General features: G+C 41.7%; 1 protein-coding gene across 1 annotated transcript in view; it reads left to right on the top strand.

The window, feature by feature from the left end:
- The first annotated feature begins 1815 nt into the window (after positions 1–1815).
- kcnk9 (potassium channel, subfamily K, member 9) overlaps positions 1816–20888 on the top strand; it is a 48940-nt gene continuing 29867 nt past the window's right edge. The window contains exon 1 of the mRNA XM_085148886.1: positions 1816–6096. Coding sequence (XP_085005012.1) covers positions 5511–6096 — 586 coding nt within the window. The 5' untranslated portion in view covers positions 1816–5510. The remainder of the gene's footprint in view (positions 6097–20888) is intronic.

Consider the following 20888-nt stretch of genomic DNA (forward strand, 5'->3'; position numbering starts at 1 on the left):
TCAGCAGGTGGTTCTGCTGACACCAGTCAAAGTCCAGAGTCCACTGTCTGTACTCTGAGTCGTCCTCACCTGTGACCTCACCAGGTGTACCAGCTCCTTGGGATTAAGAGCCTGAGGACAACGCCATACCACCCTCAGACAGATGGCCAAGAGAGCGCTTCAATCAGACCCTGAAACACATGTTATGCAAATGTGTCAATGAAACTGGTACAGACTGGGATCAGTGGCTGCCCTACCTCCTCTTTGCATATAGAGAAGTACCCCAGGCTTCTACAGGTTTTTCACCTTACGAACTATTGTTTGGCCATGAGGTACGAGGCTCCTTGTCTCTTCTAAGGGAGACTTGGGAGGGTGACCAAGAAAGATCACAGGCTGTCAATGTTGTCTCTTATGTTGTCCAGATGCGGGAATGGTTGGAGAAGATGACGGAGCTGGCCCAAGCCCACAAAGCAGAAGCGCAGCAGCACCAGAAGGCCTGGTACAACCAGTCAGCTCGGCAAAGATCCTTCAGTCCTGGTCAGAAAGTGCTGGTGCTTCTTCCAAGTGATGACAGTAAGCTGTTAGCAAAGTGGCAAGGGCCATATGAGATCCAAAAGAAACTTGGACAAACAACCTATAAGGTCGCCATTCCAGATCAGCCTCGCTCCAGCAGAGTACCGCACATTAACCTGCTTAAGGATGGGTGGAGAGACCAAAAGCAGATGTCTTTCTGATCCGGGAGGTTTCGGAGGAGGAGGAAGTGGATGATCAGTATCTGCCAAAACCCACTCCTCAGGACCTGGATCTCAACCACCTTCCTGAGGAAAGACAGGCTTAGGTGAGAAACCTGTGTAAATTTTCAGTGAAACTCCTGGTAGAACAGACATTGTGGAACATGACATTGTGTTGAAAGATGGAGCTTCTGTGAGGAGAATGAGTTACAGGATACCTGAGCGTCTACTGATCCCGTTGAAAGAGGAGAACAACCTGATGTTGTCACTAGGAATCATTGAAGCCTCGAAGAGCGAGTGGTGCCACCCGGTGGTCCTGGTGCCAAAGAAGGATGGCAGTATCCGTTTCTGAATAGACTTCAGGTACCTGAATGGAATATCAGAGTTTGATTCATATCCAACTCCCCACATTGATGACATGGTTGAGTGCCTTGGGAAGGCCAGATCCCTGACAACAATAGACCTCTGCAAGGGTTATTGGCAGGTACCACTGACTGAGCGCTCAAAAGAGCTGACTGCTTTCCGGACCTCGTGGGGCTTGTTCCAGTTTAGAGTCATGCCCTTTGGACTACATGGTGCCCCAGCAACATCCCAGAGACTGATGGACCAGGTACTGTCTGACATGTCTGAATTTGCTGCAGCCTACCTTGATGACATCGTGATTTTCAGTTCTACCTGGGAAGAACACCTGCAACATCTGGGGAAGGTATTGGGGCGTCTTCAGTCTGCAGGGTTGACTGTTAATCCAGCTAAGTGGGCCATTGCCAAGGCTGAAACTGAGTACCTTGGGTTTGTGATTGAAAATGGAGTAATAAAACCTCTAGGCGATAAGGTCACCGCCATTGAATCCTGTCCCTTGCCAGAGACCAGAAAACAGCTGAGATCGTTTTTGGGTATGGCAGGATTCTATCATCGGTTTATCCCTCATTTCCCTGCCAGGGCAGCTCTTCTGACGGATCTGACTGGTGCCCGAAGTCCCAATAAGATCACCTGGACAGAGGAGGCTAAGATGGCTTTTCAGGACCTACGACAATCTCTGAGTAAGAGCCCAGTCTTGCACAGCCCTGATTTTAACAGACATTTCATTCTTCAGACTGATGCCTCAGAGAGAGGATTGTGAGCTGTTCTGTTACAGGGACCACCTGGAGACCGTTATCCAGTGGCCTTCATCAGCCGCAAGCTGTTTCCGAGGGAAGTGCGATACTCAACCATCGAGAAGGAGGGACTCTCCATCAAATGGACCCTGGACTCCTTTAAGTATTATCTTCTCAGACGGGAGTTCATACTGGAAACGGACCACAAGGCTCTTCAGTGGATAGAGAAAATGAAGGACACAAATGGAAGGATCACGCGATGGTACCTTGCAATCCAGCCATTCCGGTTCACCATCAACCACATCCCCGACAAGGATAACTGCACTGCAGACTGTCTCTCGCTGTCCAAGGGAGAGATCTGAAGAGGGGGAGTGTGTGATGGCTGCCCTTACAGCCACACAGTGGTTATTTTCTGTTATTTTGACCTCTTTTTATGGGCCCAAGATTTTAATTCTTTTTGCATGATTTAACCAATTATATTTTTGGGTTAAATAAAAAAAGAACTTTTTTCTGGACTTTAACCTGTGCCTAAGTTTCCTTTGCTGCTCGGTCCATCACAAGTGGCATGTAATGAAACAGCAGTGACTCAAATGAACCCTTGCTGGTCAGCTTTCTCTTTAGTCCTACTCTCCAGTAATTGTGTGCAAAATGCTTCTGCTGTTTTATTTAATGACTCTGTGTCCTTCAACATGACTGACACAAGGTCAGGATCATAGATCGTGGAAAAGAAAAATACCGTCTCTGGACAGCTCTACTTTTTCTTCCTTTCAAGTCAGACTGAAGGCAGATTGCAGTGACTCACACCACATCTTTTTAGAAACATAGCAGCCTACCGCCAGGAGACATGGCTGCAACACAAAGGTCTGATATGCCAAAATGTATACTTTTTCACATCCAGGTCATAATTGTTATTCATGTCGGATTCGTGTTTTTTATGATATCACATTTGGACCTTTAATCTGTACAGGACTGCTCTCGTAACCTTTAGGTTCAGCACAAAGAAGCGTGCCTCTAAATGTCTGAACTGAAATGTTTTGTTGTCTGACGCATGGAGACAAATGCAGCTGCTAGAATCACAAGTCTGTTCCTACTGCTGCACGGGATTAACTGCCTTGCTCAAGATCACTTTGACCTTTTAAATCTGTAGTGGAATGATACTGTATTTCACAAAAGTGCTTTCTTTTTTGTGTATTTTAGGTCTCAGGTCCAATAAAGTTGTGGGCTCCGACTAACCTTTGACCCCCATTTCTCCTACTTTTTTGTGTCTGTGTGCTATGATAATTAAATAACTGAACTGTTAAGGAAGAGACACACATTTAAATAACTAATGAACTAACAAACTAGATAAATAGAAATATTCGTTTTTATATTGTTTTCCTTTGAACAATTATTTCAATAATAACATAATTGTGTTTTTCATTGAAACAGTTGTTAAAATTCTATTTTTGTAGAGTTGGGATGAGCAAGGAAATTTCCTTTTAAAGTGAGAGAACATGGATTATGTTATATCTATTGCTTTCAGCGTTTAGTCGTTGTTTGCACAAGAACACTGTTACTGGCAAAGTGAAAAACAAAGAAAAAACTGAAGATTTCAGGGGAGAAACCATTACGCTTTTCATTTTACATTTTCACAAATCTGCATGGTTTTTTTTCTTAATTTATATTTCAGTAGCTTATTTATAGTTTATAGTTTCCACAGATTATTATTGTAGAGACTTTACAGGACAATTTAAATTGCCTTGAGGTGACTGTGATTTAGTGCTATACAGATAAAACTGAACACAGCTCTGTGTTGGTGAAATTCTTGGCTTGACTCAAACTTTACTGCTCTGCTGGTACTCACGATAAACCAAGAAACACTGTTCTGTGGTATGACTCCGGGGCCCTACATAAGCAAGGAACATCATGCAGATGGCGTCTTCTAATTTGACTTATGTGCCAGACTTTGTAGAAATCCCGTAGTTTTTCTTTTTAAGAGAAGTTCTGGGTACTTCATGAGAGAGGTGAGGTCAATATGAGGTGTGAGTGCAATCCGATCTTTTAGGCACATAAGTCTGATGAACCTGAGTCCGCATGCACGCACAGGATTCAGCATGCATGGTCTGTCTGCGTTTACTCTCCATTGTTGTGTGGAATGTGTAAAACTTGGACACTGTGGATCAAACACAGTACAAACTGCAGTGTAAATGTTTCGGATTGAAGTTCAGAGAAAAAACTAGAACCTCTTACTTGCTGCCTGTGCTGAATATCATCACTGCTGTTAATCAGATTACTGTAATTGCTGCGGGACAGTCTCCCGCTGCTGCCATGTGGGAACCCAGTCTCGATTTTCTGTTTAAAATGCACTCGATCTGATGCCTGCTTGTTGCATGTCACGTGTTTCTGTGCCTGTTTAAAGTATGTGTACAAAAACCCGTGTCTGTATGGTGCAGAGCAGTGCGCTTCCCGTCCGTCTGTCCTCAGCACCATGGAGAGCGCGCTAACATGCGCAGCTGAATCCGGTCTGGAGAGCTGATTCCCGCTGCTGCCAGAATGTGGAGGGAAAGAAAAAGCTTTATTGTGAACATTAACGTGAACTCTCTCGGTCCATATAATGAGTAGGAGTGGTCATGGTGGAAGGGGTTGTTGGTAATGGAGAGCACAGGAGGGTGGGAGGGGGCTCTTATCTGTTGCACACCGGGCTGATTTTCCTGTGGAGAGAAAGCGTCCAAGAGTGGGCAGACTGAGAGCTGAATCGTGACACTTGGAAAAAGAGAAAAGCGCTGAGAAAAGGAGGAGCGACGCCCACCGAGCAGCGTCTGGAGTGAGTGGTGACATCAAATGTGGAGCCTTCAAAATACAAGCAGCTCGTGACACGCACGGTGAACTGAGAAACCCCGACACGAGGAGTAAAAACACACATGTGGGTTTTTCTTTCTTTTTTTTCGTCCCAAATCAAAGTGATGAGCATACACGCCGGGAGAGGAGCTTTGGAGCGCGGTGTGCGCAACAGAGCATGAGTGCCACTGCGGACACGGAGCGCGCTGTGAACAGCTGTGTTTATTCCACGAGTAAAGTGTCTTTTTCCTGCAGCTCCAGCTGCTAAACACATTTACCTTTGAAGGAAACTTTTCGTTCCGATGGAAACTGTTTTGATAGTTATATATGATATTATATATGATATTATATGTGATATTAGGATTTTTTTTTGTTCATTCCTAAAACAACAACAACAAGTGTTGAGCTGAGGCGCGGATGAAGCAACAGATACGGAGGATAAAGTCGTGAATCTTTCGTGTGCATTGTGTGAGTAACAACTCCAAACTCTCCGCCACTCTCCGCCACTCTCCTTACTCCGTGACCCTCCCATCTTAGGGACGACTCAGCACATTTGTGATGAGGATGTCCGCCGCTTGCGAGGAAGATCTGAGGGTTCCGCGGACAGTAAATTGATTTTTTTCTCTTTCTTCCTCTCTCTCCCGTGTGTGGAGAATGGCAGCTAAAAATATCCCGGAGATGTTAGGATGAACAGGTTGTTGTTGTTTAGCTGAAACTTAAAGACCCGCGGGAAGATGCTCGGCTGTAGGACATTTTAATTCTCCTCACAGACAAAGTTCGACTGGAGCAGGAAAGAAAAAGAAAGGATCCGTCAGTGCTGATTTCTGTGGTTCACTCCGACCTACGTAGAGAACAGAGAGCAACAGACGAGCTTGGAAGCAGCTTGTTGATGGCACTGCGCACCGGGAGGACTTGGTTTGGGCAGGTCTTGCGCAGGGTCTCTCGGCTGCAAGGCTCCTGGTCCAGGCGCTCGAGCAGTCTCTTGTGTCTCTCCACGAACCAGGAGCAGGATTTGGGCTTCTGCCACCGGGATCACAACAAGGCGGGGGGCTCCAACTCCGGCGTTCACCGGAGCGCACCTTTCCGCGCCTCCGCCTCCAGGCGCTGTCCACACGGCTATCCCCACGCTTGCTGCGTCTTCCCGGAGAATCCGAGGGGACATGAGCCCCTCGGTCGCCGGTTCCTGTTGGCCATGAAGCGGCAAAACGTGCGGACCCTGTCCCTGATCATTTGCACGTTTACATACCTGCTCGTCGGGGCCGCTGTCTTTGACGCCCTGGAGTCCGACTTCGAGATGCGTGAAAAAGAGCAGCTGGAAGCCGAGGAGAAGCGTCTCCAGGGGAAATATAACATCAGCGAGGATGATTACCGCAAACTGGAGAGCATCATCATGGAGGCTGAGCCCCACAGAGCCGGGGTGCAGTGGAAATTCGCAGGGTCATTTTACTTTGCCATCACGGTGATAACCACCATAGGTAAGCCTAAACTCTAACATGTGTATAAATCTTTACAGGCTCACTGTGATCTTTGACGAGGACAGTTACATTTTTAGGGCGATAAAGCGGGCTGTCAGCAACAATTAGGGGAGAGCAGGAACATATTTACAGCACACGTCTGTAGGTAAAGTTTTAAGCAACATGTTGCAGCACTCGCTCCCTGCTCCAAAGGGAACTGCGCGGTGAGAATGGAGCTTTGTGTGTCATCAGCCTCGTGAGATTTAAGCTCCTGAACATCACCTGTAGGTTAAATTACGCGGAAGAATGACGTAGCGTGATGTGCTCGAGTGCACTGTGGAAACATACATCATTTTTTTTCGTTCAGCTGCACAATTTGAACTTTTAACGATGCGTCACCAGGAAAGTCTGACAGAGCAGATCGAGCTCAGGCTGTGAGACACCCCGAGACTGATCCTGTGAGGCCGGAGAGACAAAGCTGTGTCTGGAAGAAGAGCAGCGGGCGGTGTGTTGGTGCTGAAAGAGACAGTTCCTCTGAGTGCAGCCGCAGGCAGGACGAGAGTTCAGCAACTGAAACCTGACGTCACTCCAAGAGATCCTGCTCAGATCCTGCTTTTAAAAAGAAACTGTGTGTTTTGTCCCTGTGGTTATATTTACATTAAGTTCAATGGTTTTTCACAAGAACAAAAAAAGGACAGTGAACACTTTGCTCCAACTTGGCTACAAATGAAGTCAGCTGCAGGGCCCGCCTGTGGGCACAAACCATCCCACTTTCCTTCCATTCCTTGCATTTATTTTTATGAGTCTCCTAAAATGCAACATACATCACATCAGTCTGACGCCACTGGCTCTGACGCATGTGCGTCCTAAAGGTTTATTTCAAGCTGGCAAGGAGGGGTAAACCGAGTTTGTCTTTGTTTACGCTCCACCGGCGGAGTGCATTTTAGTAATGCATTTTTAGTAATCATACTAACCAAAATGTCAGATTGGAGCGACTTGTAATTAATTGGATTAATTGAAATGAACTCAGCAAAATAATAAAATAGAACAAATCCGACTTTTTAATCAGCCCAGATTGGGATTGTAAAAAGTCCGAAACTCGAAAACGAACTTCTTTTTTACGCAGAGGTCACAGAGACTCGACATGGTGTTATTCAAGATGATTTTCTTAACCCTTTTTATGGGGAGGAGGACTAATGCACTAGGCTCATAGCTGGCCAGGCAACACCTAAAAGAGACACCAGCACGGCGCAGTGAAGGTGGATCTACTTTTGTTTCCAGGCTACAACGAGAGCCATTGTAATATTCACGTCGGGTGAAGTGGCCACATTTACTGCAGCTCTGTGGGAGACAGCGCTCTTTATGCGTTATCATACTCTTAAGTTCCAACAGTTTAGAGGACAGTCCAACTTTTCTTTCTCTTTTCCCCCTTTGCAACATGTGAAGGTCTGACCTTTAGTTGACTTCCTGGTGTGACGCGTTAAACTGAGGAAGAGGATGGGATTAGACACACAATTGTTTTGAGTCCACTTGTGCAGGATGGGAATTATATTATTGTATCAGCCTGCAGAAAAGAAAGAGACGAGAAAAGAACACTGTCCAAAAAGTTATTGATTGCAAGAGCTTCATTTCATTTTAGAAACGCACCACAAAGATAAAGCTGACACAGTCAGGCCGTTCTGCAAAATGTCGTTAAAATCAGTATTGACTTATAAGCTCTAATGTAGCTCTAATGTAAAACATCAGGCGAACAGAGCATTCAGCGGGAATTCAGTTTGATTATTCATTTACAGGTACATTAAAAAAAGAAGGATGCAGATAAATTTTCTTCTTTTAGACCCCCCCTCCCACCACCTTTTTTTATTTTAAAGGATTATTTTAGCGTTAGTCTTGTGATGGTTTTGTTGTTTTCACTACGATAAACCACAAAACAACAATAAACTGACCTCACTAACAAGTACTGTATGTGTACTTCACACCTGCCATATATTACTCATATTTAAATAGGAACAGATTGGATTTATTTGCACTTTAGATGCCATATGTAAATATATTCTATTCTATTCTATTCTATTCTAAATTCACGCAGTACTGTGCAAAAGCTTTTTCATATTTTACAGTTCGACTTTCAAGGGGTCAGACTTTCTTGAATCTTTCTGAAAGTGCTCTTGAGCAAAAGTCCTCCAGCCTTTCTGAAGGTCTTTCAAAGTGTTTCTTTTGATTATAAGATGAACACAAGAGACAACTTAGGAGCACGTTGTGTACTTTGCTGTTTCTTTTGTTGAATCTATAGAAAATGCCAAAGATCACTCAGTTTAAATGGAATACAAAAGTACTTTTGCACCAGAAACTGGACAAGTGAAGGGCAAAAGAAGAAGCATCAGACCTAAAAAATTATCTACAGCAGATGAACAGTGTTTGAAAGTCACGCCCTTAAGAAGCAGGAAAACTAAATGAAAGAGCTGACACAGAACCTGACACATACATCTGGTCCTCCAGTTCATCTACTGTGAACTGGTGACTGTCAAAAACCCAGTTAAGGAAGGGCAACAGGGAGAAAAGGGTGATGTCTGCCAAATTACATAAGAACCGAACAGAAAATCAGCTGCAACAGGTCACATGGACTGATGAATCCTAATTTGACATTCTTGATTCAAACCCTCATCAGCATGTAAGCAGGAGGTCAGGTACAACAGTGGCTTTAACTTCATTTTTCAGCATGACAATCATGCCAAACTGCACTACCAGTGGTGTAAAAGCACACCTGGACAGTAAAACACGGGAACAGTGTGGATTGGATTGACCTCCACAGAGGATCCACCTCAACGTTATTCAAGCATTGTGGTTTTTCTTGAAAGAAAAACAAAAGACAGTCGACATCCAAAGAAGAGCTTTGAAAGTCATTCAAGAGGCCTGGAGAATTACTCTTACTTAAAGAAATTACAGGAAAATTTGGCTGAGAGAGTCGAGGCAGCGTTGAAGAATAAAGATGGCAGACTTTCAAGTGCAAGTGAGAATTGCACATTTGCTGTTTTTGTTTTATCTACTGTATCTACATTTATGTTTGCTATAACTCACTGCACCAATTTCCCATTTTTATAGTAAAATATTTTTAAAAATGTAGGTGGAACCAAGACTTTTTTCACAGTACTGCATAATATATATAAATAATTAATATAACTAATATGATATAGTGTATTTACTGGCATGGTACCATGATATTTACCTTTTTTTAAAATTTATGTCAAATTAATGAAGGTAATTAAAATTTGTTTCCAGGATTTCTAAGGGTCATATATCTGATCTCTCTGTGCCACAGAGCTCCTCTCTGGGGTTGTCATGTTAGTGCTTGTTTTTGTGTCAAATATGTCTCAATCCAGCATTAAAAAAGGATCCTAAAACAAATGCACAAATCCATCTGATTTACTGAAAACCACCAAACAGCTGTCTCAAGACATCATTTTTTATGTTAAAAATTAGTCATCCACCCAATGATTGAATGGTCCTAAAATGTACATCTGACCTGAAAGCAAACGACTCTGTGCTTTAGAGCACAAGCCTGCAAGATCACCAAACTTCGCTTTTTCATCAAGCAAGAGAGTTCTTCTTCTCTGAGAAAAAACAAAACAAAAAACAACGATGAAGCACAGACTGGACAAAATGGACAAAGACAGTTTTCATTAGATGAAACCGTCACCTGGTCATAGCGAAGTTCAGTGAGTTTGATATGTTCAATACTCTCAATAATATTACAGTAGGTTTTAGTCAGATGGCATTTATTTTCTTGGTGCCTTGGGGACACTGTACAACTGGAAAGTCAAGGCAATCACAGAAAAGTGTCTTGATGTGAGTTTGATATCTTTTTTGGTGATTTTCCAGCCACTTCAGACTTCATAAGGTTTCATCTGACACTCCAAGTAGGTTAAATCTTACTTGTGGGTTGTATTTGACCCAGCCGTTTGTGCCTTTAGGCAGTGGAGCTTTGATTTTTCTTTTCTCTCTCTGATTTGATGAGTTCGCTCAATGATTGGATGGCACGCTCAAAAATAACATTCATCTGACAGTGGGAACTTTAATTCTTACACTCCTACCTATTCTCAGAAATAATGAAACCCGTTTTGTTTTTCCAGTCATTATTTCAGCCGCTAAAAGTGGAAGTAGTTTTGTGTGAAATGAAACTGCTGCAAAGATAAGGGACCAATTTGGGCTGTGTCAACTATGAGCTGTTTGTGGAAGCTAATTAAATTCAGTGTGAACACGAGGGACTATGCAAGTGAGGTACAAAGATCTCTATTAAGATATGTGGTACTACACGTTGTTTTTCTTGGTTATGTACATATACAGGGGTATAAAACACACACTATACACCGAATATCACATGACTGTATCGACAAGACAGGCTACCATCTTACTGTAAAACCTGCCAGCATTCAGCCAAGTACATTCATCATTGGCTCACTATAAATCTTTAAAGATCTTTCTATTAATATCGATGCATACCCCATGAGGCCAACTGCATCACATACTCATTGGTGATAAAGTAAAAGAATCACCCATAAAGTGAAGTGAATAAATATTATATAAAATTATATACTGTATTTACTACATAAATCCCAAAATAATGTAGTAATTTAATTTATTATTTTTTTAAAAGAAAAATCTAGTTTTAAAGGAAAATAATTACTTCAGTATTGATCATCATTTAGAAAAAGTGTTTTGGTTAACATGACCGAACAAACAAGCTGTGGGAGGGCCACTGCAAAGAAACCAAAGCAATTAACCTTCTCACTTTGTTTGGATTTTATATTAAAAATAAATTCCTGAGATAAATTGAGATAAATTGCCAATTCCCAGGTTACTGAACCTTTCATAAAATAAAAAAGAGGGAAATTGATTGTATAAGTTTTAATTTGTATCATTTTTTCATTGTTTTTTGTCTCAAACCACAAAAACATATAAGCCTGTTAGGATAGATGCTGTAGAGGTCTAAAAACTCAGGTATCAAATGTGATATACTTGGAGTTATAGGGTCAAAACTGAATAGATACAGTTTTTAATAGAGTTAACACTGGAAATGATTCTTTTCTATGTATGATCAGTGTGAATACAGTTCAGTTCAAATGCTACTGAAAATTCTTTACTGTAACAGCAGCAGTGGTAACAGGAGTTGGAGATAGTAGTTGTGGTAATAACAGGGAGAGCTGCAGGATGAAAAACCCTGAATGTCAGGGCTGCACTTTAAATTAAGGATGTATACTTAATATACTTACAGATGATTTTTTTAAAAATCTGGTCTATCTCTACATCTGGAAGCCTCACCTGGGCGTGCCTTAGGCCCAGGAAAAGTTATAGTGCAAGTCTGTGATCAGAAGCCAATTCTTATTACCATCATACTCCTGATCATGAGAGAAAAGGCCAGAGGCCTGAAACTGTAGCCCAGCTGTGATGATGTTAGTGCAGGTCTCAGCCTTAGTATGTATAAAGGCCCTGAGATGACTTTTGTCGTGATTTGCAGCTTTATAAATAAAACTGAATTGACTTGACTGTCAGAGCAGCTGTCTTGAGGGGCCCATCTCGGCTGCCAGGATGAAGCTGTAAGCACTCTGCACAGCACCCCTCGATTCAGACCGGCCTGCAAGTTCACTCTATTTATTTCTCATGATTAATTGCTCCAAATGTGATGACAGCATGTGGCGAGCGCGAAGTGTTCTCGCCGAAACTCTGCTCAGAGGGAGAAGAGCAACAACAGCGTGCTATAGTGAACATATACACCTGCCTCATGTTGCCAGGAGACTAAAGACAGCTTAAAAGGTGAAAGTCATCTCTGCCAAATGTCTGGAAATATCAACATTTGTCTATACAGTGGATATGAACAGTTCAGCGTATGACTGAAAACTGTCACCAGTTATATTTTTGGACAGTGACTCAAACTGTAACAAAATTCATATGGTGTAATTATTCACTGTGTCCTGTTATGATGTGCCAAAACATTATCAAAGTGTTCCATGACACCCAGTCTAATAAAGGTTTATCAGTGTGAGCACCACTTTAAACCCTAATTACATTTCAAACAAAAACACAATGCTTTATAATCGAATATAAAATAAGGTCTTATAACTCAAATTAAAGATTTTTCAATCTCCTCTTTTACAGTTTGAACCATCAAAACTACAGTTCATATTACATAAACAATATCAACCAAATGTAAGAGAAAATAATGACGAAATCAGAGTAACATATTAACAATTAGCATGATAGCATATGATTAGCATGAGTTAATCAAATTTGATTAGCACGAGCTAATCAAAAACGAGCATCTAGAGCAATGAGTCTTTTAGCTCTATCCTACATTATAGTCAGAGATCAGCATGATAAACAAATAAAGGTATTCATCCTTTAAGCTGATTGTAAAAAATAAATTGAGCTAGTAGAACAAGCATGCTAACAGAAATTTCCACATCCAACGATGCTTTAGCTTAAATCTATAATTAGCAAACCTAAATGCATGTATAAAAACTAAACAGATAAAACAGTAATAATTAATGTGGGGGCTCATCTGGGAGAGATTTTTATTCCTTCTTTAGATTATTTAACTGCTTTTATTTGTATAAAATGGCTAACAGGAAGAGTAGACTCATAACCTTTATTAGTTAGCATAACACACAGCTTCTGTAAAAGCTCTATGTTGTGCTCTAGGTGTTTAGGCCTGCCAGGGCTACACAGTATAGTAGTACCCTGCGCTACAGACAAGTTTAGCTATGAACAAACCTCCAGCGGCTTGATGGACTAGCTGCGCTCAAATACTGCTGTTTAGTGCCGAGCAGGAAGTCAGTGTTTACAGGTTTGTAGGGTTTTCCCCAGCGCTAACCCTTTTCACCTTAAATACAGTTTTGTGTAGCACCAGTAACTTACAAATGTTGACCGTTGCAGCTGAGAAGTACTCTGTAGTAACATGTTGTTATTGTTATTGTCCACAGAGATACAAGGCTAGAGGAAACCTAAGGAGAATAACTTAACAGGATTCAATAGTGAAACTGTGAAAGCCTATTTTCAGAAAAGTCAAGTGAAATGCTTTTATTTTGTAGTGCTCCATAAGTGAGTTGTGTCCTCGTAGATAAATTCATCACCCGCCCTTTCTAATGAAAGCTCTTTGTGAAGATGAGTCAGATGCTGCGTCTCTGTTGGAGCTATTGTGCCAGTCACAGTTTCCATTACACTGCAAAGCAACTGGCACTTCCAGCACACGTCTCCTTGCAGGCTTTGTGAACCTGTGCTCACTTACCGAGGCCGGTTTATGTAGCAGTCCACTCAGAGAGAGTACTTTATGAGGCCACCTGTTTAAAACAAGTCTTTATGGACTGCAAGGTTTTTATAATATCTATAAATGATCTAATGGTAGAAAAGTAGTGTGTAAATATTAACTGATTGTCAATATAAGTCATACTGTTTTTACTGAATAAGCTGAGCTGGTCATGGTGTGTATGACTTATATAGATGGCATATGCTTGGGCGAGAAAGGCATATTACATGTAATTGACATGCAATATGCAGATGTGTTAGGATCCATTTACATAGAATGCACGTCCACTGATTGGTGTGATACTGCAGTCGGGCTACAAGCTGCTAAAAACAGCTTTTTGCTCGTCATCCTCTGGTTTGATAATAAACACTAATCTTGACAGGAATTGTTAGGTAGAGTCCTGGCAAAGTGAAGCATGCAGACAGTGATTGTTGTGTGTTTGTGTGAGTGTGAGATGGGCTGGAGGGTCAGTCCGGTAAGAGCTAAATACAGATTCAATTGTCCAACATGGACAATCTGTATGCACCTCAAGGACTGATAGGAGAGCTGGACATACAATGTATATTTTACATCACTGTTCAACTTTGCTTTTCTTGGCTGGCAGTGGTGCAGCAGTTACTGCACCTCATGCTGTGCAGGTAAAATAAACACAGAGTCTTATATGAATTTTCTTGTTGCCGTTATGAGCTGGAAAACCACGACTTTCACATTACTTTGCATAGACACATAAATCAAGGACACCGGATTAGATGATTTCCTCTCTCAAGCAGTGCATGATGGAGTATACAGTGTATTTTAAATCCAGGTGATTTTCTCATTAATAATACAAGACACTGAGCAGCACGTTTATAATGATTAATAGCACATTATGGTACAATTAAGGATATGAATAAAGGCTTAAATTAAAAATGCTACAGTGTTGGGTTTTTTTACTGATTCGGCAAGACTTTAGTTGTCATCAATCCAAACAACTGACTAATTCATTTTTTAACCTAAAGCTCACTTCTCAGATCATTTAAGAAGCAATGGAACAAAAATAACCACATTTCTATTCTGTAAAAGTGTACTTAATCTTCCCAGTCCTATAAGTAATCATTGTGACGTGTGTTAGTGGATATTTTTTAGACCTTTTTCCTGAACCACGAGGTTCAGCTCGGAGTTGGTTTCATCTTAAGAATTTAAACTAAAATGTGTCAACGACTGGCACAAAATATTGCACAGACAAATGATTACTGCCTGGGATCGGGTCTACTTTTTCCCCTGTAATTTTGTTTGAGAACACACACCTCAGACTCTGATATACAGGGTGGGCCATTTATATGGATACACCGTAATAAAATGGGAATGGTTGGTGATATTAAAGTCCTGTTTGTGGCTCATTAGTATATGTGAGGGGGCAAACTCCTCAAGATGGGTGGTGACCATGGTGGCCATTTAGAAGTCGGCCATCTTGGATACAACTTTTGTTTTTTTTCAATAGGAAGAGGGCCATGTGACACATCAAACTTATTGGTAATGTCACAAGAAAAACAATGGTGTGCTTGGTTTCAACGTAACTTTGAAACCAAGCAAATAAATATATTTACTTAGAAAATTGTTGACATGTTCAATACTTATTTACACCCCCGTCCAACCACACACACACACAAACAAATGCTATGTGTTACTTCATCACCTGTAAAATGTTTAAAATGACTATCAGCGTTTCCTGTATCACCAATGTCATAACACAGGCACAGAATATTTAAATGTACGATACTGAGTTCAATGAGACGATCCTCTCATATTTGTAAGAAACTATGTAGCATTTGCATCTGGAATGTGAAGTAACAATGTTCAGATTTTTTTCTTTGATTTTTTTTTTTTATAGTATTTTAATTGAACAACACTGATCTAAAGAACGAGCAAGGCTTTTGCTACATGATTCTTCTGTTGTTATCCCCTTGGCTACAGCGTTACGTTACCTGGGTACATCCAGCAAGTTCTATCAATGATTAAAGTCCTCTGAGGTTTTCTCACTTGATACTTTCTTTCATCCCCAGTATGCATGATCAAAACGATGCTGTGAATTACAGCCAGTCTGTTTGCCAGCTGATAGCTGTAATTCCTCATTATGTTGGCAGAATTTATACTTGCCACTCCTCTGAAAACAAGAAAGTTGTTAATATAGTGTCTGACTCACTGAAAAATAACTTCAGCCGCTTACCCTAGCTGCACTTTGTAGCAAGTAGATTATTTTCACTTTGCTAGAGTGTCCTACCGGGAGCTTGATGGAGGTCTCCACACAGATCGATGGGAATGTGTTTCTGTGGTGCTGATGCTCACTGTGGGAGTCACTCACTCTGGAGCCGGTTGGTCTGTTTTCAACGCTCAGAGGGTAAACTGTTTGCATGAGGTCCTTCTGTGCAGCCCAGTTTGGCCCTGTGACTTCATCCTAAAAATAAATAAATAGATAAATAAAAAGATATAAAGGAGTGTAACATGCCCAGTCTGCTTATTTGTAAGAAGTGCTTCTCAGTCTGTGATAACAGCAGAATTTTCTCAGTTGCTGAAGAGAGATTTTCTAATGTCTATCAAAATAACCTCAATGATGCACTAAAGATAAAAGTGAAGCTATCTGTGCTTTTGTCAAGCATGACTTGGTGCGTGCTTGTGTAGGGTCCTTTCGGGTCCAATTGGATTCATTTCCACAATTGTATGATGAAATTTCATGGACGGTAAGGCTGTTTTGCTGAGGTGAGCAGAGCTAATAAGAAGGTGGTGTGTTTCCAGGTTAACAAACGTAGCAAAAACCTACATTTAGAGTCTGGATAGAGGTGGTTTAATCTACGTGTCTCCCAATTGTGAGTCAAGAATTTGAGATTCATATTTTGGACTTACCTAACACATTGTTTCCAGCACTGACAAAGATTCAGAGATCTAAGGAGAGAAACTAAAGATCTGTGGTCACACCTGCAACACCATTCCCTTTTTTTTTTGGGGGGGGGGGGGGGGGGGGACCACTGTTGTTGCCTCTCCAGTGCATCTGTTGTCCCTTTCCCTCATATCCAGAGCAGGTGAAATTGATTAAAAACTGGATATTCCTGAAGTTTACTAATGCATGGTACCAGTGCAAACTGGTATCCTGATTGTGGATGGATGAAAAAACAAAACAAAAAAACAACTAAGATAAATCACATAATTTACTCCTGATGCTACAGTATTGTAGTCTTATTTAAAAAACTATGCAAGATGCTGTTGTAATTGCTGACTTTGTGCTTTTAGTTCTTCCAAAGAGATATCTACCTCACAAGAGCAATAAGCTTGCGGCTGAGGTAAGCAACATCTAGCTACAGCAGCAGCAGAAGAAGCTATGAAACGTAGGTAGTCTGAGAAAAACAAGCAGAACAGATTCTATTTCAAGCTTCAGTGCCCTGTGCTGTTCTTTCTCCCCATTAAACCACTGATTTCATCCATCACAACACTGTCAGTGCATGTGGACAGCATTTTATAAGCATGTTCTCATTGTGTGAAGAGAGAAACCTATACTATAGATATAGATATATATATGTGTGTGTGTGTTCACATCCCCCAGGGAGGGAGCCCTGCTCTCACAGCCAGAGTCTCTCGGTGTTGCGATGACTGGTTGTTCCACTCCAGCACTGACGAAACAGAGCGCAGAGCGCCTCACTCAGACTCGAGTGTGGTTCGGTGAGCTGTTGCTTGATGAACCGTAGTGCCTCTTTGTTGCAGAGGGCCACTGAGTCCAGGTGGCGGCCTTCTTAGGCAGCTTACAAGAGGAGCCATGCTGAATGAAAATGGGAGAATGTGGGCGTGAGGGGAAATGTAGCTGGTATATAAAGTTTAACAAACACAGCTTTTACTTTCTTCTCATGTGTGTATGGGGTTAATATGAAATTCCAGTTGCTTGCTTCAAGCATTAATTCTGGGTTATGTCACATACAGCAAGTTACAAAGACAAATCAAAGTTAAAGGTCTGCATCATCTGTTGGCACAAGAACAGACTGTGGGACATTTAAATTGATGCTTCGTGCTGTTTAATATATGAGGAATGCCTCTCAATAGATAATCAGTACAACTTCAAAACTTGAAATACTTCTGCCTTCTGACTCATGAGCATCGTGGCTGTAAGCAGAAGTGAACATCAAAAATCTGGTAGTTGTCTGCCAACAATTCAATGTAATTTATTTATACAGCACCAATCACAACAACAGTCACCTCAAGGCACTTTATATTGTAAGGTAAATCCCACAATAATACTTACAGAGAGAACTCCTGCTTAGGGGGTATTTTCTCTTTTTCAGACCATTCTCTGTAAACCCTAGAGATGCTTCTGTGGGAAAATCCCAGTAGATTGTTTCTGAAGTACCCAGTCCAGCCCATCTATTCAATTCAATTCAATTCAATTCAATTTTATTTATATAGCTCCAAATCACAACAAAAGTCACCTCAAGGTGCTTCATAGATACAGAGAAACACCCAACAATCATATGACCCCCTATGAGCAAGCACTTTGGTGAGAGTGGGAAGGAAAAACTCCCTTTTAACAGGAAGAAACCTCCAGCAGGGGCGGCCATCTGCCATGAATGGCTGGGGAGAGAGAAGGAAGACAGGATAACAGATTTGCTGTGGAAGAGAGCCAACACTCAGTGAGGTGACAGTGAGGCCTGAAGTTGCCCAGCATGTCTGGCCAGAAAACAGAGATTTGACACAATACAGGAAATATCTGCAACTGATAAACATTTTAGTAACTCAAAGCAACTACTTGTTTAAAAATTAATCTAAGAGTAAGCTGGTACTCACTGAAGAGCTTCTGTGTTTGCAGTCGTTGACCTGTCAGCATGCTGTAACATTACAATTAATTTTGCCTGTGCATTTATGTTGCTCCCTGTCAATAAAATCTGGAGCTGATACATGCAGACAATCCCAAAAACTGAAAACTGGCACAAAAATGGCTTTTAGCTCTTTCCAAAAGCACGTGAATCCCCAAAGAGTCCAGTGTTGAAAATGCTCAACTCAACAGCATCAAAAAGCAAATAACCGGTACATGCTTGGGCCTCTGTGGATACATCAGAGCAAAGACGATGTGCTCTGTTTTTTTTATGTTGCAATAGGTTTAATAAAACAAGGTGTTATTGTCTGTTTAAGCTGCAGGTTAACAGTTGTCTCCACCTAAATGATCACATTACCTGGCTTGTTGACTTGCTATCAATAACTAATCTAGGTTGCACTACACACACTGTAACCAACACTTATAGCTTAATACAATGTTACAAGTTCTGTTCGACCTTCCATCTTGAGCTGGTGTTCAAGTGAATTTGCAAGTCAAATATGTTTATCTGATTTGTGATTCTACAACACAACAGGTCGCACGTTACTGCTGTCGCATTCTTCCTTCATGCTGAATGACCAGAGTGTCGTCGAACCTTTTGAAAATGATGAGCATTTCAGTAGCAACAAATGAGCGTGCACAGGAAATCTGTGGGATGGTCAGTAGGAGTTATCCAAAACGTTTTCTGCCCTAAAGTGTGTTACACTGAGAGGTTCCTGTGAACGTCATCACCTGAATCCAAGTCGTATTTCCCAGCAGTCTGGGATTAAAGTGGACTGTGCAACAAAGATCTGACATTTAGCTCACGTCATCCTTTGGCTGCTGGTTGCATTCTGATCCACTATGGCCGCCCCAGGCTGTGAGTCAGCATGGCATACTATACAGCTGCCAAACTGCTGGGTGTTCCTGCTTGCAGCTCAGACACAAAGAACGTTTACTTCTCATCTTATTGTTATGTTCCTGAAGTCTCAGACATGTAATTCCTATAAAGGGCCTGCGTATAACACTGCACAGGTATCTTATGTAATTTCTCAGCACATACATTGAGAGCGCCGATGACCAATGCTACTCCACCTGCTGTTAATTCTCTCCCGCTGGACCCTGACAGTCATCTTCACTATGCTGCTCTGCACTGTAATATACTCCCACACGGTCTTATCACAACCACTTTATTCCATCTGTAGAAAGAGTGGGAGTGTGTGGTCTCCCGTATGAGTTATTGCCACGGAACAGCAGCATGAAATCGGCGTCGGTGGCTTGCGCACAGTGTGTGGTCCGCTAGTGTTTTTGATACACGAGTAGTGCCTCTGATACTAAATGTGGGACCCCCAGAGGGTGAAATACAAATACAGTGTAAAAGCACAGTGACGGTAGAGTTACACAGGTTGGAAAAAACAAATAAAGCAGCGTGGCGTGGGCTCTAATTCTCACAGTATCGCCTGCATTATAAACCACAAACAGTGTGGGTGCAAGTGAACTTATTTTGCTCTGAATTGTAGGACTAATAAGGTCATACTACTTTAATTTAACAATGAAAAGGAATTATCACGGTGCTGCACTGATTATGCAACTCACACTTTTAGAGAGCGCTGAAAAATTATGCACGCAGGTGGCCGGCCTTACAATCCAGTCAGCTGCATAAAGAAACGTGAGTGCGTCCCATAGAAACGGCTGGCATTTCAGGCAAATTATCCATGAACACCTCATTGATAGAGCGCCTCTACGTAAATGTGGTACATTTGAGCAACATTATAAGGAAAATGGTGTCTTCTATCATTCCTGGCAAATGGCAAAATATGTTTTGTGGAAAAATGGAGTTCACGCTTCCCATCAAAAGATGGCAAAACTTCTTGTGAGTGTTTGTCTCATACGTTGAAATATTCTCTCCTTATAAAACAGAACTGAATGAACTCTGTTTAAAATTCACATCACTTCAATATGCAATCTGGACTCATGTTCATCCCTGCTCCAATTTTTCGTACTTTGTATGAGTCACAGTTTTTTTGTTGTTTACCTTTTACCGGGCCTTGGTGCAGCCCCCTCAGGTCATCCTCCGTCTGAAACAAGCCATCTTAGCTCCTTTCTCTCTCGCTTTAAGCCTGCTTTTCCTAGATCAGAAAAAATGTGTGCATATTCTGACCTAGATACAAATATAAACTCATGTAACTCATTGTCCTGTTCAAGAAACCAGTTTGAGGTGATTCAAGATTTCTGATACGCTGTGTTATCCAGCTGGAATCAGCCATCAGACGATGGCTACACTGTCGGTATAAATGGATGAACATGAACAATGCTCAGTTTCTACTAAGGGGTCAAAGCGTGCCAGGAAAAGGTCTGCCATGGCATTACACCAGCACCATGCTTCCATATTATTTAAGCCAAATTCTGACCTTACCGACTGAATGTCACAGCAGGAATCGAGACTCATCAGAACGAGCAAAGATTTTCCAATTTTCTATTGTCCAATTTTTGATGGGGCCATGTGAACTGTGGTGTAAATTTCCTGTAGCTGAGAGGAGTGGCACCGGATGTGGTCTTGTGCTGCTGTAGCCCAAATGCTTTAAGGTTTGACACGTGCATTTAGAAATACTCTGTTTTTGATGTAATGAGTGGTAATTTCAGTCCCTGTTGCTTTCTTATCAGCTCAGAGCAGTCTGGCATCAGCAAGACATTTTCACCCGG

The sequence above is a fragment of the Neolamprologus multifasciatus genome, chromosome 22 (genome assembly GCF_963576455.1).
Source record: "Neolamprologus multifasciatus chromosome 22, fNeoMul1.2, whole genome shotgun sequence".
Classification (NCBI taxonomy): Eukaryota; Metazoa; Chordata; class Actinopteri; order Cichliformes; family Cichlidae; genus Neolamprologus; species Neolamprologus multifasciatus.